Source organism: Schistocerca serialis, chromosome 3, assembly GCF_023864345.2.
Source record: "Schistocerca serialis cubense isolate TAMUIC-IGC-003099 chromosome 3, iqSchSeri2.2, whole genome shotgun sequence".
Taxonomy (NCBI): Eukaryota; Metazoa; Arthropoda; class Insecta; order Orthoptera; family Acrididae; genus Schistocerca; species Schistocerca serialis.
This window is the reverse complement of record NC_064640.1, coordinates 144479624-144505133: the sequence shown is the minus strand read 5'-3', so window position 1 is coordinate 144505133 and position 25510 is coordinate 144479624. Positions and strand designations below refer to the sequence as shown.

The following is a 25510-nucleotide window of genomic DNA, read 5'->3' as shown; positions in this document are numbered from 1 at the left end:
AATTTTAGATGTATTAATTTTATTGACATTTTTATGTTTGTTACTATTTTAATCATCGTAATTTTTGGGTTGTTGCTTATAAGTTTCTGAAAAGTTGTTGTCAAATGATCATATCTGAAGAACCAGAGATGCACAAGACCATATAGTAGTACGTTATCTTCATTTTGCCTCCTCCTCCTCCTCCTCCTCCTCCTCCTTTAATTGGCAGCTCATACTACTATTTAAGGAGGTGCAAGAGTTGGTGGTACGTAATTTGGGTCTTCAACTTTGCACTCAGTTTCCAGATTATTTGGAATCACATCATCAACAAGTGTCAAGAAAGTATCTAGCTTACAATCCAGTTCACATCCTGAAATTTTTAGTGCATATGGATCAAGGCTGGTTGAATTTCGAAGATATATCTGAAACAAGATGCAAAGAAACATCAATTACTTCCCTTTTGAGATTTATATATCATAATGGTACATTGTTATCCAAATAATAAATTAAACAGATATTAAGCTAGATAAATAAGGATTACATTTTATTTATGATGTAGGCATATGGAATGACCCAAGAAAAACTGGTGTAAAGGTATCAACAGTTTTTGTTATGGCAGTAAGTGAAATAGAAAGGAAAAAAGTACTAGAGTAGCCAACATTTACCATATAAAAGATTACAAATACAACTGTATAAAATATTGAATTATGAAACATACAGACAAAGGAGTAGAAATTGGAGGAAGAAGAGTAGGGTGTTTGAGATTTGCTGATGACATGGTCCTTCTAGCCACAGGGGAAAAAGAACTACAGGATTTGGTGGGCACCATTGCAACTAACGGAAAAAAATATGGAATGAAAATTAACACAGATAAAACAAAAGTATTGGCACTAGGAGGAAATAAGGAAATAAAAATTATGCTGAATGCAGAAATACTAGAACAGGTGAAAAATTTTAAGTATCTTGGAAGCAGGATAGACACTGACTGGAAGTGCACCACAGAAATTAAAACAAGGATAGCAATGGCAAAAGAGGCGTTTTATAAGAAAAGGAGAATTTTCTGCAGCAGTCTGGACAGAGTACTCAGAAAGAGACTCATAAAATGTCTTGTATGGAGTGTCCTTCTATATGGCGCTGAAACATGGACTATGAGGAAAAAAGACAGAGAAAGGCTGGAGGCTTTTGAGATCTGTACATGGCGAAAGATGGAAAGAATAAGTTGGATGGATAGAGTAAAAAATGAAGAGGTACTGAGAAGAGTGGGAGATAAAAGACAGTTACTAGATGTAATAAAGAGAAGAAAAAGAAATTGGATTGGGTATGTATTAAAAAAGAAGGACGGACTGATAAAAACAGTTTCAGAAGGTTATGTAGAAGGGAAAACGAAGCGAGGAAGGAAGAGATTCCAGATACTGGATGACATGATGGATGGTACAACACACAGCAGCCTTAAGAAGGAAGCAATGGATCACAGAAAATGGAGAGGCAAAGGACCTGCTAATATAGCAGATAACTGATGATGATGATGACAGGTGGCAGCCAAATGAAAATGAGACAGATAGGAAAAAAAGTAGGTAAACTATTTATTATCTCAAAAGTAATCACCATAACTGTTAACACATTTATCCCACTGTGATACTAGACAGTCAGTGCCTTCATGGAAAAAAATGTTTGCAGTTGGCTACGGAGACATGATTGTACCCTTGTGTGCACCTCTTCATCCGAAACAAATCGATGTTCACAAATGCCTTTCTTCAATGCTCCAAAGATGTGGACACTGCATGAGGAGAGATCGTACTTTTTGGAGCATGTGTAGGAGCTTTCCAGCAAAACTTCTGCAGCGTTGTCGAAACAACCTTGGCAACCCATGTACCCACCAGCCCACACATTGCCAAGGTTGTTTCTACTGCATTGCAGAAGTTTTGCTGGAAAGCTGTTACACATCCTGCATTCAGTCCTGATCTCTTCCCTTATGATTTCCATATCTTTGGAACCCCGAAGAAAGACACTTTTGGCTGTCAGTTTGCTTCTGATGAAGAGGTGCATGCCTGAGTACAATCATGGTTCCATGGAGAAGTGCAAACATTTTTCCGTGAAAGTACTGACCATCTTGTCTCACAATGTGATAGATGTATTAGCAGTTATGGTGATTAATTTTGAAGTAATGAACTGATTACTTACATTTTTTCTCATCTCTCTCGTTTTCATTTGACAACTCATTATACATAAAACTGCTGTTGATTACAAACAAGACATTATGTAAAACATGTACAATCATGGGCATAAGTTAAGGAATATTATAGATTCATAGAAATCATTGCATCATAGCAGTACTGTGCAGATTAAATTTTGCTGTGACAGAACAGAAAAATGTGCTATACATCTACATCTACATCCATATTCCGCAAGCCACCTGACGGTGTGTGGCGGAGGGTACCCTGAGTACCTCTATCAGTTCTCCCTTCTATTCCAGTCTCGTATTGTTCATGGAAAGAAGAATTGTCGGTATGCTTCTGTGTGGGCTCTAATCTCTCTGATATAGTCATAGTCATGGTCTCATGGTCTCTTCGCGAGACATACGTAGGAGGGAGCAATATACTGCTTGACTCTTCGGTGAAGGTATGTTCTTGAAACTTTAACAAAAGCCCGTACCGAGCTACTGAGCGTCTCTCCTGCAGAGTCTTCCACTGGAGTTTATCTATCATCTCCGTAACGCTTTTGCAATTACTAAATGATCCTGTAACGAAGTGCGTTGCTCTCCGTTGGATCTTCTCTATCTCTTCTATCAACCCTATCTAGTACAGATCCCACACTGTTGAGCAGTATTCAAGCAGTGGGTGAACAATCGTACTGTAACCTACTTCCTTTGTTTTCGGATTGCATTTCCTTAGAATTCTTCCAATGAATCTCAGTCTGGCATCTGCTTTAGCGACGATCAACTTTATATCGTCATTCCATTTTAAATCACTCCTAATGCGTACTCCCAGATTATTTATGGAATTAACTGCTTCCAGTTGCTGATCTGCTATTTTGTAGCTAAATGATAAGGGAACTATCTTTCTATGTATTCGCAGCACTTTACACTTGTCTACATTGAGATTCAATTGCCATTCCCTGCACCATGTGTCAATTCGCTGCAGATCCTCCTGCAATTCAATACAATTTTCCATTGTTACAACCTCTCGATACACCACAGCATCATCTGCAAAAAGCCTCAGTGAACTTCCGATGTCATCCACAAGGTCATTTATGTATATTGTGAATAGCAACGGTCCTATGACACTCCCCTGCGGCACACCTGAAATCACTCTTACTTCAGAAGGCTTCTCTCCATTGAGAATGAAATGCTGTGTTCTGTTACCTAGGAACTCTTCAATCCAATCACACAATTGGTCTGATAGTCCATATGCTCTTACTTTGTTCATTAAACGACTGTGGGGAACTGTATCGAACGCCTTGCGGAAGTCAAGAAACACGGCATCTACCTGGGAACCCGTGTCTATGGCTCCCTGAGTCTCGTGGACGAATAGAACGAGCTGGGTTTCACACGACCGTCTTTTTTGAAACCCATGCTGATTCCTACAGAGTAGATTTCTAGTCTCCAGAAAAGTCATTATACTCGAACATGATACGTATCCAAAATTCTACAACTGATCGACGTTAGGGATATAAGTCTATAGTTCTGCACATCTGTTCGACGTCCCTTCTTGAAAACAGGGATGACCTGTGCCCTTTTCCAATCCTTTGGAACGCTATGCTCTTCTAGAGACCTACGGTACACCGCTGCAAGAAGGGGGGCAAGTTCCTTCGCGTACTCTGTGTAAAATCAAACTGGTATCCCATCAGGTCCAGCGGTCTTTCCTCTTTTGATCGATTTTAATTGATTCTCTATCCCTCTGTCGTCTATTTCGATATCTACCATTGTGTCATCTGTATGACAATCTAGAGAAGGAACTACAGTGCAGTCTTTCTCGGTGAAACAGCTCTGGAAAAAGACATTTAGTATTTCGTCCTTTAGTCTGTCATCCTCCGTTTCAGTACCATTTTGGTCACGGAGTGTCTGGACATTTTGTTTTGATCCACCTACCGCTTTGACATAAGACCAAAATGTCTTAGGATTTTCTGCTAAGTCAGTACGTAGAACTTTACTTTCGAATTCATTGAACGCCTCTCGCATAGCCCTCCTCACACTACATTTCGCTTCGCGTAATTTTTGTTTGTCTGCAAGGCTTTGGCTATGTTTATGTTTGCTGTGAAGTTCCCTTTGCTTCCGCAGCAGTTTTCTATCTCGGTTGTTGTACCACGGTGGCTCTTTTCCATCTCTTACGATCTTGCTTGGCACATACTCATCTAACGCATATTGTACGATGGTTTTGAACTTTGTCCACTGATCCTCAACACTATCTGTACTTGAGACAAAACTTTCATGCTGAGCCATCAGGTACTCTGAAATCTGCTTTTTGTCACTTTTGCTAAACAGAAAAATCTTCCTACCTTTTTTAATATTTCTATTTACGACTGAAATCATCGATGCAGTAACCGCTTTATGATCACTGATTCCCTGTTCTGCGTTAACTGTTTCAAATAGTTTGGGTCTGTTTGTCACCAGAAGGTCTAATATGTTATCACCACGATTCGGTTCTCTGTTTAACTGCTCAAGGTAGTTTTCAGATAAAGCACTTAAAAAAATTTCACTGGATACAAGACCTCTTCAGCTGATTGTCCACTGGAAGCATATTTACCTGACCAACTGATCAGCTGAAAATGGCCAAGTACAGCCAATTAATCCCAAGATATGTAAAGGCATTGGTAAGTGTTTACTGCACATGACCAACTGAAGGGTGCATTCCAGTGAAATGAGATTGGTCAGACATAGTTAGTTCAAGCAGGCATTTGGTGCTGCTTGTGTCTCAATTTATAAGTAAAAAACATAATACTGTGTGATTATATGTATTGAATATGTAACAGTTTCACAACAAAAAGGTAATACAAACCTGACAAAGTGTACATCTAGAAATGAAAGAAATTGTGGTAACTGTAGCTAAATACAGTGTTGAAAAATACATTGTCAACTGCACATCCATGCTTTATACCTAGTAATCTATAAAGTACTCAAACCAAAAATATGGCGTCATTCCTGCAGTTCATCTGTGCTAAAGGACATCATAAATTTCTCTTGAATGGGATATGTTGCATTGACATTACAGTTTTTGCTGTCAGAGGCATATCTTTTTATTGATAGTGTTAGCTGGCAAGTGAATGTAGCCACTTCATATTTCTCATTCTAAATAACAATGTTTTGTAATGGGCCTATAAATTTGACTATTACATCAAGATCAATAGGTTTTTCAGTTTCATTGCTTCTTTGCAACGATCTCCACTATTCAAAATGGAAATTCTACCACTCATTGAGACTTAGAAAAATACTTGTTAAAAGTCATTGGAACTTAACCAAGTTTTGACATTGGGGAGGGTCTCACCGAATAAGTCTTTATTGGATAGCCTTCCTAACCCAAGAGAATGTAAGGCACAACACTATTTGTTCTTGGTATCATCTAATGATTTGCTGCTCTCATAACTCCCTCTTGAAATTTCATAGAAAGTCTAGAACATGAAAAAACACAACCCTCAGTCACTTTTCCATTTGCCCCTATGTGTACAGTTAGAAACCTGTAATCTAAACCAGGTACAACTGGTAAGATGATTTGTGGGAGGAAGGGTTGGGAATATTTATAATTTCTAAACATGCCACTTGAATTTCATAGACTCTTTATCCTCAAGTGCATGCTATCTATGCACCTCAAACAATTTAATAAGTCTTATTTCTTCCAAGAACCATTTACTGTTACTTTGACATCATATTTGGGAAAATGTATTTGCGAAGCATTCTTCACCCCCATGAGGTATGCATTTTCTAGAAAGTAAAACTTTCTGTCCATATTCTAATGAAGTAATTCAGTTGCCTGGTGATGACCATGTGTTGGGCATTATTTGGTTGTAGTATACAAGCTTCAGTGATTGGCCATATTTGGCCGACAGTGTGATCGACAGGTATAGGCCCAGTGGACAGTTAGGCTCAGTGTTCCTGAACAGTCTGTGGGGGCAGTGGTCATGAGCATAGAGGTTCTGACTACATTTTGTGTCCATTTGGCATCTAGAGTTACAGGAGGTGGAATGGTGCAGTATACACATGTGCATGACATTACAAATGGCTGGATTGGAGGCCAGCTATAGTGGATCAGAAGCTGAATATCACCTGTTGCATGACTTTATGGCTGTGAAGATCATTTCAGTAGTGAATAAACATTTAATAGCCCTACAGGCAATGTCAACAGTGGGCTGAAACAAAGCACCAAGTTTGTTATCTTAAGTGCACCAAGTTTGTTATCTTAAGTGGACCAATATTTTCAATCAGCAGAGCAATTACCCTGGTTAGAGATGTAGCAGAAACTTATGTGTCACGCTTCCCACATCAGACTGTCTGTCATTAGTTCTGAGAAGCTTTTCTGTATATATGCCCCTCACAAAAAGACAACATGTGCCTCAGGAATTTGCTGACTTTTCCACCATGTGTAGACGTATGAAGAGGGAAATAGTGTCCTGTCCAAGGACAGTTGCAGTTTAAACTAAAGATCGATTCCCACCATCTGTGGCAAGCCCCTGGAACATGTTATACAATCATGCCAATTCAATTTTGTGGAACATCCCAGTGTACTCATCTTGAGCATCATCATGCTATGAGCATCTAAGGCCACTGCATGTTTTTTTTCTGAGGGTGCTGTACATGTGGATGATCTTGCATTGGCATGTGTACCATTTTGAAAATCACATATTTAGAATAGCTACCGCACTTAATGCACTTCAGTTAAATTGAATATACATGGGCTTGTCCATCCTGTTTTGCCATGTAAGGACACCCCATTCAATACTGACCTTCTGCACATAAGCAGCAATGGAACACTGCACACAGTAAGTGGCACTCATATGCCCTGGCCAGTTATCAGGTATACCGTAACTGTGCCAAAACTCGAAATGTTGCTGGTGCACCTATTTGAGAACCTGGAAAATTCCCTAATAAATGGATAGGTCAGTAAAATATTGCCACAGATTAAAAAATAGTTCAACATTCTAATTATGAAGCTTGTCACTAAGAATGCCTGATGCTATAGAAAACTTTATCTTTTACCAGTATTAGTCAAAATGAGTATAAGAGAAATGCACCTTCAATCTTCGGAAACCACAAATGTTTGTAAAGAATACAGTATTGAGTTTTTGCTACTACTATGAGCTGCACATTCTATGAAATAACTGAGTTCAACTTTTGCTAATATTATGAGCTGCACCTTCTATGAAATAACTGAGTTCAATAGTTGTATGCTAAATTCAATGAAAATTGTAAAACAGTCAAACTCAATAGTGAATACTCACTAAATATAATTACCAACAACCTGTTACTGTTATGTACATTATTCTGATGAGAATAAGCTTATGTCACTATACATCTCAATGCTGTGCTGCAGTGTTTCCTCTACTACTTAAATTATTCTGGTCATTTTACCAGCATTATATCATTTGCCTCCATATACCCTCTTTATTTAGGAGTTCATCAGTCCCAATTTGTTCTTCGTATATGTGGTTACTTGCTGTTCTTTTTGTTTCTGTATAGCCCTCCTGACATCAAACAGCCCTTGCAGTGCTCCCTTTTATAAAATTTTGCCATCTTCAGTGTTGTAACTACAGGTTTGACAACTTTCTACAGTGTGTTTTTAATATGAAATTAGCAAATTACAGACTTCACTTCAGGTCACATAAGAGGGCAAAGTGAGAAAATATAAATTTCACATGTGCTCACCTGGACACTGTGCTCTCCACTCGTTTTGTCTTGATGTAGTTCTATCATAATTAGTGCACCATATGCAGGGATTTGTTCATCCCATACTTTCAGTGCAAGGAGTAAATTTGATATAGTTGAGTCATGCCCAGCATACATATAAAATTTTCTTTGTGATGGTCTTAAAGTCCCATCGGCTTTTCCTTTCATGTCATTGACTATTTTTCTTAATAGTGGACCTGAAGAAGAAGAAGAAGAATTTCTGAAAAATTGTTGGTTGAATACATATGCAGCCACTGCAAAGCATCTGAATCATGTACAACTGAAGAAAATTCCATTTTTTGAACTCATAAAAATCAGTGAATTTGTTCACTTCCTTCAATTTTTAAAAATTGTTATGTGGAAGAATTTTGTGAAAATTTACCTACTTCCATGTACTTCTAGTTGTACAATTGCTAGGAACTATGTATGACATGAAATGACTGTGCTGATGACTTGGGAGTATATGCATGGAATATTACAAGGAATACTTATATGCAAACAATTTAGTATAATGTGTCCCTACACTGTGAACCCAAAATCCTGGGCACCTGTTGCTGTTCATTACAATGGTAAAAACTATGGTAAAAACTATGCTTAGAGGATGTAATGTCTGGGAAAGGATTTTGAACTAATTTATGATACATTAAAGGCTGGATGAGCTCTTCATTCCCTTTCTTCCTGAAGCATGGTGAACACTTTTTTAGTGACTTTCACCTGGACTGCAACAGATGCTCTTTATTAACTGTATAATTCCTTCCTTCATTCATTCATTCATTCACACACTGTGTTCTGTACATTTCACCATAAAGGTGAGCCTCTAGAAATATGGACTTTATTCATTCATCATATTTTGTAGATCCCATCAAGAAGAACCATCCTCAGGGATGTGGGATGAGTCAATGTATACATTTACAAAAGACAAGGAAATCATGAAAACTTATCTGTATGCTGTATTAACAATAAACTATCACTATACTGCTTCATGTTATTCATGCGTATGTCATGTAAATTTAATTGAGTAAATTAGTAAAAAACTGTTGCTTTTGAAAAGAATCTGCTGCCTCCTCAGTTTTACTATACAGGTGGTGTTTATCTGTTATTATCAGCTTAGTATTTGCTTGATTACAGTGGTATTTTTCAAAGAAAATATTTTCTTACATTTGTAAATACTGAGTTCTATTTACGGTACATTGCAACTTGTTGCGCAGCTTTAAAACAAACGCTGCTACTTGCTATATAGCTAACAGTTTCAATACTTGAATCTAGATATTCACATAATTTGTAGATAGAGTGGCCAGTGATGTATTTTTTAATTTTCTTTTGAATTGGTAGGGTTTCCCAGTTTCTTTCTTTATGTTAGATAGGAGGTTTTTAAATATCTTTCCACTGGAATGCATGACTCCATTGTGAGCCCTAGACAAGGAGGCAAAGTCTGTATGAAAATTATTTTTATATCTTTTATTGTGACTGTGTAAATTACTGTTCACCTAAAACCAATTTTTATTATTAGCAACAAAAGCCATGCAAGATTATAAGTATTGGGAAAGAAGTGTAAGAATAGAAGGGGGGTCAGTAGAAGAAAGTGCTATCCCACCAGAGCACATTTTGCATTACTGTATGTTATATGTTTGATCAAATCAAGGAGGACCACATAAATATAATAATATGATGCAATTTATGTAGTGAAGAACATTTTCTAATGGTACACAAGGAATTACTTGCTTCCAGCTTGTGGTGTACTTGAAAACACAACAGATTATGTGATCAGACTAGTCCTTAATAAACAGCACTTCCTTCCACTGACCCCTTCAGTTCCAATATCCTTAAAAAGGCTTCTGCAACATGTATGGTTGTTTACTTTGTACAACATTCTTATTGTTCATTTCTGCTGAATGAACACTATACTTACTTTAGGTGCCTGTCCCAGAAGATAATTCCATTAAACAGCAGTGACTAAAAAATGTGATATAAGCCAACACACTTGTCTTTGTGTCAACACAGTGAGAGATGCTTCTATTGGCTTAAAAATGAACTGATACATGGAAATGAAGGCTTTCTCTATGCATTTCAGTGATGAAGTCTTCTTGGGTTATCAGGCGAGTCAAGGTGTCATTCTGTGACAACATTTCAACAAGTTTCCTACTCGTCACTTTCAGACAATGTATGAAGATGATGAATAGGAAACTTGTCGAAACATTGCCAGAGAATGACTTGGTTGATAACCCAAGAAGTCTTTCTGATCAACCTGAACTGAGTTTCTTGATTAGTTTATTTATGTGATGACTCTATTTTAACTTGTTATCTAGCTGGATCCTAAGGAATTTTACCCAATGTGTATGGTCATTAGTGTCTACTTCTGGTACTAACAAGCATTTTGATAGTGTGAAATGGCATAATATGATCCTTTGTGACATTTAGACTTGACTGTGAGCTGTGAACCACTTGTAAGCACGACCTGCTATCATATGAGTTATTTCTGCTATGACTGAGTTTATATCATTGATTCATATGCTTGTGTTATCAGCAAATATTAGAGTTTTTAAATATCTCATTGAAGTAATCTGAACATCATTTATGCAGATCAGAAACAAGAGTTAGCCCAGCACCAATTCTTGTGACACTCCTATTGTGTTCCCCATTCTAGTGTTTGTTTCATGCTGGGAACAAAATCTGTTAATGAGACCAGGACGGATGCCATTAATGCCATAATACTTCAGGTTACAGAATATACCAACAGGATAAATGCTCTTGTTTAGTGCTGCTAGGTATTGTATGGTTTTTGCAGTAGACACCCCCTAGCAAAAGCCAAACTAAGAGGCAGTTAACAAGTTTTGCTTAGTTAAATGAGGCAGAATTTTCTTGTTCAGCACTGCTAGTAATTCATTTATGAGGTATTGTGTTGCTCTTTCACTGCGGGTAATCCCTTGCAAAACCCAAACTAAGAGGCCATTAACAAGCTCTGCTCAGTTAAATGAGTCAGTATTCTGTCATAGGCCACTTTCTCTAACACATTTCAAAATATTGGAATGAGTGTATAGGTGTGTAATTATAAGTGGTTTGCTTGTGCCTTGCCTTGGTAGATGGGAACTGCAACAAGAACAATGTCATCATCACATAAAATCTAAGTAAATACTTCCCTCCCCCACTCCCACTCCCCCTCCACCCCGCACACACATACCTTGCCATGGTGGGGTGGCTTGCATGCCTCAGCAATACTGATAGCCATACCGTTTTTGCAACCACAATGGAAGGGTATCTGTTGATATGCCAACCAAATGTGTGGTTGCTGAAGAGGGGCAGCAACCTTTTTAGTAGTTGCAGGAGCATCAGTCTTGATGATTGGGTGACCTGGCTTTGTAACTTCAAACTGTACTTGGTGAGCACCCAGACTGAGAAGAAAACCCAAGAATTTGGGAATTTTTCTTTCAAAATTTTATCACCTTATATTTTGTGACTTCAGTACTGTGTTCTATGGCTAGGCAGTAGCTGGACCTGGGTGTGTCATACCAGATGTTACTTGGTGTGCCTTGGTCCATGGCTGGTTTACGTGAGTAATGGTCCAACTGTGGGTACTGCGGACAGGGGACACTATTTCAAGCCATTGCTGACAGTAGGACATCTTCAGGCACCACACTGCCAGCCAATAGGAAAGCTGGAAATCGTCATATGAGGGACCTGGAGCAGGCCAGCTAGAGGCATTCAGGACACACAGTTGTTCTCACCTACCACCTCTCCTCCCAACTAGATGGTATGCTGGCTCCTATTTTAGGACATCACGCCCTCAGAATGGCTGCGGCAGCCCCATAACACCACAGCACATGCCTTTTGCTGTATTTCTTTGTAATATGGCTTGGAGCAAATGTGGCACTGAAGTTCTTGTTATGTTTCTCATTTTGAGAAATTTCCACTGAAGTTCTTGTTATGTTTCTCATTTTGAGAAATTTCCTAGCACACCCGGGCATCCACATCCCACCTCCATCCTAACTTGGCTGTCTCTGCACGAACATACGTGACCTTGCTGTGCTGGTACTGCGAATGGAAGAAATCAAGTGGAAACTACAGCCATTATTTTTCCCAAGGGGATGCAAATCTACTGTGTGGTTAAATGATGATGGAATCTTCTTGAAATTCTGAGAGTAGCAGGGTCAAATACTGGGAGGAAAAGGTTATAAACCACTTGTACAGAAACCAGATGGCAGTTATAAAAGTTGAGGGGCAGGAAAGGGGAGCAGCAGTTGAGAAGAGAGTGAAACAGTGTAACCTATTCCAGATGTTATTCAATCAGAGCACTGAGCAAGCGATAAAGGAAACCAAAGAAAAATTTGAAGAAGGGATTAAAGTGCAGGAAGAAGAAATAAAAACGGTGAGGTTTGCCAGTGGCATTGTAATTCTGTCAGAGACAGCAAAGAACTTGGAAGAGCAGTTGTATGGAATAAACAGTATCTTGAAAGGAGGATATAAGATTAACATCAACGAAAGCAAAGCAAAGCTAACGGAATGTAGTTGAATTAAATCAGGCAATGCTGAGGCAATTAGATTAGGTTCAAATGGCTCTGAGTACTATGGGACTTAACATCTGAGGTCATCAGTCCCCTAGAACTTAGAACTACTTAAACATAACTAATCTAAGGACATCACACACATCCATGCCCGAAGCAGGATTCGGACCTGCGACTTTAGCAGTTGCGCGGTTCCAGACTGAAGCGCCTAGAACTGCTAGGCCACAGTGGCCAGCAATTAGATTAGGAAATGAGACACTAAAAGTAGCACAGGGTGGTTATACTTAAACTTCCGATACTTCAACCAGTGTAGATGGAAAACTATTAACCATATGGGTACCCAACTTTATAGGAATGATGTTCAGACTGTGTGGTGCAGGATTTGCATTGTTAGTAATGTTAGTGTCATGAATTGGCATTTGGGGTGGGTACTGGTATGGAGACATGGGGTTAAAACACAAGCATCAATATGCATTACAGTTGAAGGCAGTCAACATGGCTCTGGACAAAGTGAGCAGGACTTTACTCATAAAATTTTGTTATCAAAACAACAGCAATAGTGCTGCTGCTGTTCATAAGTATCTACGCACTAAAGAAATAAAGAGAGGTCCTCTTTCCATGTAGTGGGGTTGAAGAACATGGTTCGGAAGTTTGAATTAACTGGTGATTTGGAAATTGTTCCTGGGAGAGGCCAACAGCCATTTGTACCACAATTTTTTTAAAGTTATTGTTGCAATGGGTGAGATACGCAACACTAATGCACATTGCAGGTTGAAGATGAGTTTGACTACACACGTGACTGGGCTATAGCTGCATAGCACAAATCATTTGAGGCTGCAGAAGACACCTTGAGCTCTGACTTATAGATGCTGAGAGACTACTTTCACAAATGAAGACAGCACTGAACGCAGCTAAGAATGACGTATCGTGCTTCCACATTTGTGACTGCTCAGCAAGAAGAGAGCTTAATTGCAACTTCAGAGGGAAGTGACTCAACCATAACAACTACCCTAAATACCTAGGAGTGGATAGGACACTTTTCTTACAAGGGGCATCTGGCAAAGATCACAGGTCAAATGAGGACAAGGAATAACATCCATAAACTGTGCGGCAGCTCTTGGGGGCTCCACAGCAAATACACTTCATACATCAAGAGATGGGCTTATCTGTTGGATGGTGGAATTCTGTGTTCCTGAATGGGTTAATAGCTCACATATGAACAAGATTGATGTACCAAATGACAGTATGCGGATTATCAGCAGCACAATAAAATTGCCCCTACTTTATGGCTGTCCTCTTTGACTCAGTACCACTACTGCACTCAAACTTCAACATTCACAATGTCTGGGAACAACACTGCAAAGAGCACTGCCCACTACCCACCACAATGTTGAAGTTTCACAATCATATAGAAGCCTCCTGGTTTCAACTAATCACGCAAAGTGTGGGCAGCATTAAACCAAATACACACTGGCCATGGCAGAAGGTTCGATACCCCCCCCCCCCCCCCCCCCCCCCCCCCATAAATTGTAAAAACACAATTTCCAAAATGTGACTGTGGAGCTGAAAAGCAAACAACCCAACACATAGATGAAAAATGTCTATCTCCGAGATGGTTATGAAGTGGGGATTTCCCCGTACTACTATTTCAAGAGTGTACCGTGAATATCAGGAATCTGGTAAAACACCAAATCTCCAATGTTGCTACAGCCAGAAAAAGATCCTGCAAGAATGGGTGCAATGACAACTGAAGAGAATTGTTCAGCATGACAGAAGTGCAACCCTTTCACAAATTGCTGTAGATTTCAATGCTGGGCCATCAACAAGTGTCAACGTATGAACCATTCAACGAAATATAATTGATATGGGCTATCGGAGCAAAGAGCCTACTTGTGTGCCCTTGATGACTGCATAACACAAAACTTTACCGACATTGGACTGTTGATGACTGGAAACATGTTTCCTGGTCAGACGAGTCTCATTTCAAATTGTATAGAGTGGATGGACATGTATGGGTATAGAGATAACCTCATGAATCCATGGACCCTGTATGTCAGCAGGGGACTGTTCAAGCTGGTGGAGGCTCTGTAATGGTGTGGAGTGTGTGCAGTTGGTTTGATATGGGACCCCGATATGTCTAGATATGACTCTGACAGGTGACAGGTATGTAAGCATCTATTCATGTCCATTGTGCATTCCGACAGACTTGGGCAATTCCGGCAGGACAATGTGACACCCCACATGTCCAGAATTGCTACAAAGTGGCTCCAGGGACACACTTCTGAGTTTAAACACTTCCGCTGGCCACCAAACTCCCCGGACATGAACATTATTGAGCATGTCTCGGATGCCTTGCAACGTGCTGTTCAGAAGAGATCTCCATCTCCTCATACTCTTATGGATTTATGGACAGGACTGCAGGATTCATGGTGTCAATTCCCTCCATTAGTTGATTCCAGGCCATGTCATGTTACGGCACTTCTGCATGCTAACAGGGGCCCTACACAATATCAGGCAGGTGTACCAGTTTCTTTGGCTCTTGAGAGAAAGAGAGAGTCTATGATGTATGCCATATGAGAAATAAATAAATGTAGATATGTGTAAGCACAGCATATTTAAGTCTGTCAGGAAGTATGTCACGAGGCATTGACTGATTACAAAGACAGCTTAAGGGTAATCTCATATCCTATAAAATCACCAAGATTTCATTCTGCACAAAATACCATTATAGCCGCCAGAATTACTAGTTTTTAGTAACCTGGTGAATTCTGTAATCTCCTTAGAAGTAGTAGTTTTGAAACTAATGTCTATTGGAGGTGTATGCAGTGTCTACACAAGTAAATCTAATGCATCAGTATTTGATTATTTAATACTAAGTGCCATGTTTGCTGTCTCTGTGAAGAAGCTGTCACTGGATTTGGTCTCCAATGACTTGAAAGTGTTACCATTTTTTCCCAGAGTTATTTTCTGGCCACATAATTACATTTGGATCACTATTTTGTTTGTTTCTTGTTTAATAATGATCCAAAACGTTTTGCTTTATTCTTCACCTGTTTTAGTTTTTCAGCATAGTATATGAGTTTCACTTTTTTAATGACAGATTAGAGGATTTCACAATACTTGTGATAATTGAGTTCAGTATCTTGGCTACTGTTTTTTTCTCTGAATTACAAAATACTTTAATCCCAGGAATTATCTACCCCTTATCCTTGCCACAGTTCAGTTGTGACTTTCATTTGTTTCAGGGGAAAATGACACAAAGTACTGTAGGAATATGTTTAAGAAAGAGTTACATTTTCTGTCAACACTATCTGTTTTTCTGTTATAAAAATTTCTCCTCATCATTGTTCCTTTAATTTCTCTCTGACTAGTGGTATAAGGAAATCTTGTGCTAGAAAATGGTACCTTCACAATATTGCAAGAAGCTAAAACACAACTCAGGAGTTTGATAGTTACTTTAAAAAATATAAATCTATCTTAAATAAAATAATAAAGGAGACAAAGAAATGAGACAATGACAAATACATAGAAGATGCTTCAAACAGCACCAAAGCAATCTGGCAAGTTGTAAAAAAAGAAACCAAATCTTTCAAAAGTAGAGTTAATAATATAGTATTAAAGGCTGGCTTGGAAAACATTAATAACCCACAGGAAGTAGCTAATATGTTTAATAACTATTTTCTAAATGTAACAGAGAAACTACTACAACAGACTTCTAATAGAAAACAGCATACAGAAACAGGGAAAAAAGTCTCAAGTAGATCAATGTTTCTGTACCCAACAAATGTAGAAGAAGTACAGGTTACAATAAAAAGTCTCAAAATGAAACACTCTGCAGGTGTAGATGATATACCTGATTTCATTATAAAGAAGTGTGGGGACTTGATTACTGAGACCTTAACCCACCTATGTAACCTATCTTTTGCTACAGGAACTTTTCCTTCATGTTTGAAAATAGCAAAAGTAAAGCCATTACACAAGAAAGGAAACAAAGATGATATTTCCAACTACAGACCACTGGCACTTCTCTCTTTTCTCAAAAATATTAGAAAGGCTTTTCAATAAGAGGCTAACAGACTTCTTAAGAGGTAAATGGCATTCTGTCAGAATCTCAATGTGGATTTAGAGCAAACCACTCAACCGAATCTGCAGTTCACTCCTTTCTATTAGAGGCACTGATAGCATTAGACAACAAAAAACTTACCATGGGCATATTTTTAGATTTGTCAAAGGCATTTGACACCATAAATCATGACAAATTGCTACACAAGCTAGAAAATCTTGGCATTAGGGGAACAGCTAACAATTGGCTCAGCTCTTATCTTAAGAACAGGGAACAATATGTGGAAATAGATCAAGAAAGGGACAATGCCATTAGGAAATACAATTCCAAGCTACTGACTGTTAAATATGGAGTGCCACAAGGATCAGTAATGGGTCCTGTTCTGTTCTTACTCCATGTAAATGACCTAAACATAAGCAATGACAGCAGTAAAATATTACAATTTGCTGATGATACAAGTGTTCTAATTACAGGAAACTCAGAAGAATCTCTTGTAAAAAACATAAAAGAAGCCACTGACAGGCTAACATGTTACTTTGATGACAATTACTTAATAATAAACACTGAAAAACTGTAGCTATGGATGTATTACACACAGCACAAACAAAAAATTTGATATCACCCAATCTAGAGCTATACGGACAGACAATTGCCAAAACAGCCCATACCAAATTTCTTGGACTTCATCTACAAGACAACTTGAAATGGAAAGTACATATTGAGCAAATGAACAAAAAATTAAGTACTTCTTGTTTTGTGCTGTGTACATTAAAAAATTGTACCAGCTACAACACCCTTCAGTGTCTATATTATGCAGTTGTACACTCTCGCCTCTGGTATGGGATTATGTTCTGGGGAAATTCTGGAGATGCCATCAAAACATTAAAAAGTCAAAAAAAATTATAAGAATAATGGAAGGGGTAGATAATCGCAAATCATGTAGACCATATATATATGACTGTAATAGAGGGAAACATTCCACGTAGGAAAAATATATCTAAAAACAAAGATGATGTGACTTACCAAATGAAAGTGCTGGCAGGTCGACAGACACACAAACAAACACAAACATACACACAAAATTCAAGCTTTCGCAACAAACTGTTGCCTCATCAGGAAAGAGGGAAGGAGAGGGAAAGACGAAAGGATGTGGGTTTTAAGGGAGAGGGTAAGGAGTCATTCCAATCCCGGGAGCGGAAAGACTTACCTTAGAGGGAAAAAAGGACGGGTTCACACACACACATATCCATCCACACATATACAGACACAAGCAGACATATATTTTTTTTTTTTTTTCCCCCTAAGGTAAGTCTTTCCGCTCCCGGGATTGGAATGACTCCTTACCCTCTCCCTTAAAACCCACTTCCTTTCGTCTTCCCCTCTCCTTCCCTCTTTCCTGATGAGGCAACAGTTTGTTGCGAAAGCTTGAATTTTGTGTGTATGTTTGTGTTTGTTTGTGTTTGTTTGTGTGTCTATCGACCTGCCAGCGCTTTCGTTCGGTAAGTCACCTCATCTTTGTTGTATTTAAAGCAAAACTTACATACAAAAAGACCACTCATCACTCAAAATCACACAATACACACCTATGATACAAGACAAAAATTAGATGTACATGTTCAAAGTGCCAACACAAAGTTATTTCAAAACAGCCTTATCCAACTATACAATGCCTTACCAGATACCATTAAACACATACACATACACATACAAAACATTGGTCACTTCAAATCTAAACTGAAGTCTTACTTGGTTGATCACTGCTTATACACAGTAAATGAATACCTACAAAACTAAATTTTTGTGTGTTTTCCCAATTTAGTCTCATTCAGAAGAACATTTGTATTTTATCTCTCTGTATATAGTGTAAAAACATTTATTTAAGTATCCATCATTAATTGATATATTAATGTGTGTTATTATGTACAAAGGTATATTATATGTAAAACTGTTAATATTAACAAAAAAAAATCCAAATGTCTCTTGCACATTGTGCGGCTGTAGATGAAAATGGATCAATAAGTCAATCTGAACACTGTGATGGAGCCGATGTTTATGATCTTAAAGCACACTATTTTTCTTCTATAAGTGTCTGACTGGTCAATAAAGATTATTTTTCATATTTGATCATCATGGTCAGATAAATAGTTGACTATTGTTTCAACTACAAAGAATGATTCTCTAGCTAAGTGCGCATAACCTTATTAACACTTTCTAGCTGTTTTATGAAGTATATGGCATTTACTGCTGATGGCCTTTAAACTGTCAGTCCTACAGTCTCGTACGTTTCCAAATCCACTATTATGGAACAGGATTCAAAAAGCTGTTGAGCACAATAATTGTTAACCTGAAAGGCCTGGGACTTAACTCCATTTTTGCATATATAGCCACTCTCCTTTCCTTCTTAATGGTTGTAAAATAGTATAACATTAGCTTGTATCCATCAAGATGAATCTGTTCAGTTTCGTAACTCTATTTATTCAGATTTCTAGTTTCTTATTTGATGGCTGCTGGAAACCAATTATAGACTTTTGCACCAGAATATAAAACACTATTCTGGACCCTAGACATGGATACACAGTTTATATGAATATTATTTTCATTTTCAGTATTGTGGTTGTGACTTTTACACTTCATTCTAAATTCAGTGATATTTTACCATTAGGAAGCAAATGTATTGGCACAGGAGTATAAGAATCTGAAGATTAGTAATGAGGCTTCTGCAATATGTTTGGTTATCAATTTTACCCAATATTCTTAATGCACATTGGTGATTGGCACATGAAGCAACGTGCTGGCCTAGCCCTTGTTCATGAATGGCTCCGTTACACTCATCGACAATTGTATTTTGTTCCCAAGGAATTGTTTCAACTTCAGTTAATGACTGCTTCCAAACTTTCAGCTTTTTCTTGGGATTGGCTGGATGGTGCTTAATGGTCACAGTCTGACTGGGCATTTCTTTCTGTAACTGCCTGACATTTGGCGAAGTTTGGATGTTTATGTGGCTTGGAGTCTAATACTATATCCCAACATTGTGTGATATAGCTTTTGATTGTGAGGCTTTATCCATGCTAGGGAAAGGTTTAAACTTTGCACCAACTCCCAAACATTTGTCGGTGGTTGATTTTATTAGTACTGCTGTTTTTAAACTACCTCCTCGTGTTGCAGAGGAGGCTAGGAGGCATGTATGTCGTATGTAGATCAGGGCACTTCACCCAAAAGTGATATCACACCAGCTGAGGGGGCTGCTTCTCGTTCACTTAGAGTTTATCTGGGTATTGTTACTTTGTCTGTGGACAAGGGCAATGATACCATTGTTTTGGGCAAGCAGGATTATGTTCAAAAGATGCAGCATTTACTGTCTGATTCAGCATATTGCAGGATTGGTGCTCACCCCACAAAAAGTGTTGAGAGAAAGACTTACAGCCTCCTGAAGAAAAATTCCTTATTGCAGTAGACTATTAAGAGTCTTAATTCTTATTGTGCTGTTCCCTCTAGGTTATATGGCCTCCCTAAGGTCCACAAGGAAGGGGTTCCTCTTCATCCAGTTGTGAGTAACATTGTGCCCTGACATATTGCTTGCGACTCTGATGAACCATGTAGTAGGTAGGTGTGGTCACCACATGAAGAACTTGGCAGATTTCTTATGTCAATTTGAGGGAATGTGTTTGAATGATTCCAATATTCTAGTAAGTTTTGATGTGGTCTCTCTCTTCACCTGTCTTACTCTGTCTGATTTGTTGCAGTTAATTAAGATTATGTTTGGTGCTGAATTAATGAACCTACTTTGACATGTGTTGACTTCCACTTACCTTTTATTCAATGACCAGTACTATGAGTAGACAGATGGAGTTGTGATGGGAAGTCCATTGTCACTTATTATTGCCAATTTATTTATGGAAGATTTTAAGGAACATGCCTTGGAGTTGGTGGCTTTGAAACCTGCGTGTTTTCTTTTTTTTTCAGATATGTAGATTATACTTTCATTGTTTGACCACTTGGCAGTGAGAATTTGAACAACTTGTATTTGTTTCATGATGGAGATGCAAAAGGATGGCTGTCTTCCCTTTCTTGATGTGTTTGTCGGTAGGAAGGGTGATGGTATGTTGGGACATGCCATTTATAAGAAGCCTATTCACACTGATCTGTATTTGCACGCTGATAGCTGTCTCCATCCAACTCAACATGAAGGGGTGCTTGTTTACTTGGTCCACAGGAAACTCATCATTTCAAACCCTGTTAGTTTTTCAGCTGAGTTAGTCCATCTTGAAGTCACCTTTGATCAGAATGCAGAATGGTTATAGTGAAAGATCAGGCATGTGTTGCACTATCAACCAACTGTGCACCTGCTGAGTGATGAAAATACTGAGTTGGCTTCACAGTCTACAGCCTTTTTGCCTTACACAGGGAGCATTTCATACAGGGTTGATTGTACTTTGTGGAAATATGATGTAAAGTGTGTTTTTCAACCACTGTCTAAGATCAGAATCCTTTTAGGCTCTGTAAAGAATGATCTTGGTTTGTGTAATGTGGATGTCTCCTGTATTCCTTATAGTTGTGGCATGATATATATTGGTCAGACTATATGGACTGTCAGGGACTGGTGTACTGAGCATAAGCAACTAACAACATGGAGATTCTGGCATGCCCTTCCAGCTACTGGGGTAGTGCTATTAAGGAAGATGTTGAAATTAAATTAGCAAGTAACCTTATAAATAGTGATGGTAGTTTTTGTTTAAATTCTGCATGGAATCCTGCTCTCTCCCTTGTCAAAAAACAGAGGAACAGAGTTTATGCTACCTCACCTATTGATTACGAATTTCACTATCAATAATTTCTGACAGCGGTCATCTCTGGTTGTGATGGCGCTAATGTTTACAATGTGTGTCAGTGTTATCTTTCTCAAATTATCTGAAAACCGAGGTTTTAAATTCCCTTGCACAGTGCTTACTTTCTGCAGTTTTGACTTGAAAATGGTAGGATGTGCTCCTGTTGAAATATTGGTAGTTGTTGACATCACCTGGCTGCATTTCCATACGTTATTTGAAGAAATATTTGCTGTAATTGCATAATATGAGTTCCTGTATGATTAACAATTACGCTGTTTGCTGTGAACCAGTTTATGCCTGTTCCATTAATCTCTCCACTGTGTTCTGAACAGATGTGTTTGGGTCCTTTACTAGTTAACTTGTATGTTCACCAGATACTACAGTTTTTTTTAAGTGATCCAGTATCTTTGTCAATATATTTATGTAGATCAAAGGAAGTGGTGTGGCCCACATACTGAATCATGTGGAACATCATATTTAATGTTTACCTCACTCTGAATTTAATTCATTTCCTGTGATATCATTTATTAAAGTTGTTGTAATCCGCACTTTAGGGCCAAGAATATTTCAGCAGATTAAAATTGTCTATTAGTTCAGAAAGTCAAAGAATAATAGTTCTTGGTGGAAATTAATATAAACTATAGTTCTAGACAGGAATCAATGTGCAGTATTTCCCAACTGAAAGTGATATAAGTCCAAGCACTACTGTTCTACTGTGCACATGTATAATAAGTATAGTGTTAAGCAAAGTTTGATTAAACTGGGCTATGGTGGAACCCACATGCTCATCAGTTGAAGCAAGGAAAACATCAGCGGCAGTGGTAGTTCAGTTGTAGAGGCCAAGTCAAATAACAGCAACTGAGAGAGTCCACTGCCAGGCAGCCTTATATTTGCCCACTACTGAAAATCAGGAACCCTTTCCAGAGGTAGATGATATTACTTACAGTCTGTCAGTACATTCATATCTCTCATTTGCATTTTTAGCAGGGTTACTAGAAATGTAGCCCTCTGTTTTCCATTTTTAAGATATTGGCTCATCCATACAAAGAGATGCTTTTAATACTATACCATTTTAATTTAAGTTGTAAAATTTTGTGCTCTTCACAATCAAAGGTTATGTCATGGTAATGGAAAATGTCAACAGGGTATTTTTTTCTTATTCAGTTTTACCAGAACTAAATTTTTGAGATCACATTTTGTGTGGCAGCTGAATTGAACAGTTGTTAATCAGAAAAGTGATGCAATATTCTAGGTTAAAAAACCTCCATAAAAATTTTGGGAGTACACCGAGTTGAGTTTTGGCTCTACAATTAGAGATAGCCTGGTTATTCCCATTTAACTGCATATTTACATCTTTCAGGAAATAAACCTTAATGTATTAACTAATTGCAAAGGTAATTCATGACAAGAACTGTCAAGTGAGCACAAGGTTCAGTACTTTGTGTGAAATATCATCACAGTCAGAGGAGTTACTGTCTTTCAGTGCCTTAATAATTTTTGTGACTTCTAACAGTTTGAACCTGCTGATGGAGAATACAATGCCTGCCTAAGGAAATATAATACACCTGTTTTGATGATCCATTTTTGCCCCATGTTTTCTCTACTGTTAAGAAGAACTGATTGAATGTAGCAGACACTGTCATCATTTTTCTTTCAGCTACTGTTATCAGCTAATCGAATACTATTTGCATTACTGAGTTCATTAATTTTATGCCTGTTGTTGTTGTTGTTGTTGTGGTCTTCAGTCCAGAGACTGGTTTGATGCCGCTCTCCATGCTACTCTTTCCTGTGCAAGCTTCTTCATCTCCCAGTACCTACTGCAACCTACATCCTTCTGAATCTGCTTAGTGTATTCATCTCTTGGTCTCCCTCTATGATTTTTACCCTCCACACTGCCCTCCAATACTAAATTGGTGATCTCTTGATGCCTTAGACCTTGTCCTACCAACCAATCCCTTCTTCTAGTCAAGTTGTGCCACAAACTCCTCTTCTCCCCAAGTCTATTCAATACCTCCTCAACCGAGCGAGGTGGCGCAGTGGTTAGACACTGGACTCGCATTCGGGAGGACGACGGTTCAATCCCGCGTCCGGCCATCCTGATTTAGGTTTTCCGTGATTTCCCTAAATCGCTCCAGGCAAATGCCGGGATGGTTCCTTTCAAAGGGCACGGCCGACTTCCTTCCCCGTCCTTCCCTAATCCGATGAGACCGATGACCTCGCTGTCTGGTCTCCTTCCCCACACCAACCAACCAACCAATACCTCCTCATTAGTTATGTGATCTACCCATCTAATCTTCAGCCTTCTTCTGTAGCACCACATTTTGAAATCTTCTATTCACTTCTTGTCCAAACGATTTATCGTCCATGTTTCACTTCCATACATGGCAACACTCCATACAAATACTTTCAGAAACGACTTCCGGACCCTTAAATCTATACTCAATGTTAACAAATTTCTCTTCTTCAGAAACACTTTCCTTGCCATTGCCAGTCTACATTTTATATCCTCTCTACTTCGACCATCATCAGTTATTTTGTTCCCCAAATAGCAAAACTCCTTTACTACTTTAAGTGTCTCATTTCCTAATCTAATTCCCTCAGCATCACCCGACTTAATTCGACTACATTCCATTATCCTCATTTTGCTTTTGTTGATGTTCATCTTATATCCTCCTTTCAAGACACTGTCCATTCCGTTCAACTGCTCTTCCAAGTCCTTTGCTGTCTCTAACAGAATTACAATGTCATCGGCGAACCTCAAAGTTTTTATTTCTTCTCCATGGATTTTAATTCCTACTCCAAATTTTTCTTTTGTTTCCTTTACTGCTTGCTCAATATACAGATTGAATAACATTGGGCTCGCATTCGGGAAGACGACGGTTAAATCCTGCGTCCGGCCATCCTGATTTAGGTTTTCCGTGATTTCCCTAAATCGCTCCAGGCAAATGCCGGGATGGTTCCTTTCAAAGGGCACGGTCGACTTCCTTCCCCGTCCTTCCCTAATCCGATGAGACCGATGACCTCGCTTTCTGGTCTCCTTCCCCAAAACAACCAACCAATAACATTGGGGATAGGCTACAACCCTGTCTCACTCCCTTCCCAACCACTGCTTCCCTTTTATGTCCCTCGACTCTTATCACTGCCATCTGATTTCTGTATAAATTGTAAATAGCCTTTTGCTCCCTGTATTTTACCCCTGCCACCTTCAGAATTTGAAAGAGTGCATTCCATCAACATTGTCAAAAGCTTTCTGTAAGTCTACAAATGCTAGAAATGTAGGTTTGCCTTTCCTTAATCTATCTTCAAAGATAAGTCGTAGGGTCAGTATTGATTGCCTCACGTGTTCCAATATTTCTATGGAATCCATACTGATCTTCCCTGAGGTTGGCTTCTACCAGTTTTTTCCATTCATCTGTAAAGAATTCATGTTAGTTCAGTAATTTTCACGTCTGTCAACACCTGCTTTCTTCGGGGTTGGAATTATTATATTCTTCTTGAAGTCTGAGGGTATTTCGCCTGTCTCATACATCTTGCTCACCAGATGGTAGAGTTTTGTCAGGAGTGGCTCTCCCAAGGCTGTCAGTAGCTGTAATGGAATGTTGTCTACTCCCGGGACCTTGTTTCAACTTAGGTCTTTCAGTGCTCTGTCAAACTCTTCACGCAGTATCATATCTCCCATTTCACCTTCATCTACATCCTCTTCCATTTCCATAATATTGTCCTCCAGTACATCGCCCTTGTATAGACCCTCTATATACTCCTTCCACCTCTCTGCTTTCCCTTCTTTGCTAAGAACTGGGTTTTCCTGTGAGCTCTTGATATTCATACAAGTGGTTCTCTTTTCTCAAAGGTCTCTTTAATTTTCCTGTAGGCAGTATCTATCTTACCCCTAATGAGATAAGCCTCTACATCCTTACATTTGTCCTCTAGCCATCCCTGCTTAGCACATTTTGCACTTCCTATCAATCTCATTTTTGAGACGTTTGTATTCCTTTTTGCCTGCTTCATTTACTGCATTTTTATATTTTCTCCTTTCATCAATTATATTCAATATTTCTTCTGTTACCCAAGGATTTCTGCTAGCCCTCGTCTTTCTACCTACTTGATCCTCTGCTGCCTTCACTACTTCATCCCTCAAAGCTACCCATTCTTCTTCTATTGTATTTCTTTCCTCCATTCCTGTCAATTGTTCCTTTATGCTCTCCCTGAAACTCTGTACAACCTCTGGTTTAGTCAGTTTATCCAGGTCCCATCTTAACTCCCCACCTTT

General features: G+C 38.7%; 1 protein-coding gene across 1 annotated transcript in view; it reads right to left on the bottom strand.

The window, feature by feature from the left end:
• Window positions 1-2: 2 nt before the first annotated feature.
• Window positions 3-25510, bottom strand: part of LOC126469853 (venom acid phosphatase Acph-1-like) — a 260503-nt gene continuing 234995 nt past the window's right edge. The window contains exons 6-7 of the mRNA XM_050097157.1: window positions 7832-8049; window positions 3-401 (exon numbers count right to left, since the gene is read on the bottom strand). Coding sequence (XP_049953114.1) covers window positions 222-401; window positions 7832-8049 — 398 coding nt within the window. The 3' untranslated portion in view covers window positions 3-221. The remainder of the gene's footprint in view (window positions 402-7831; window positions 8050-25510) is intronic.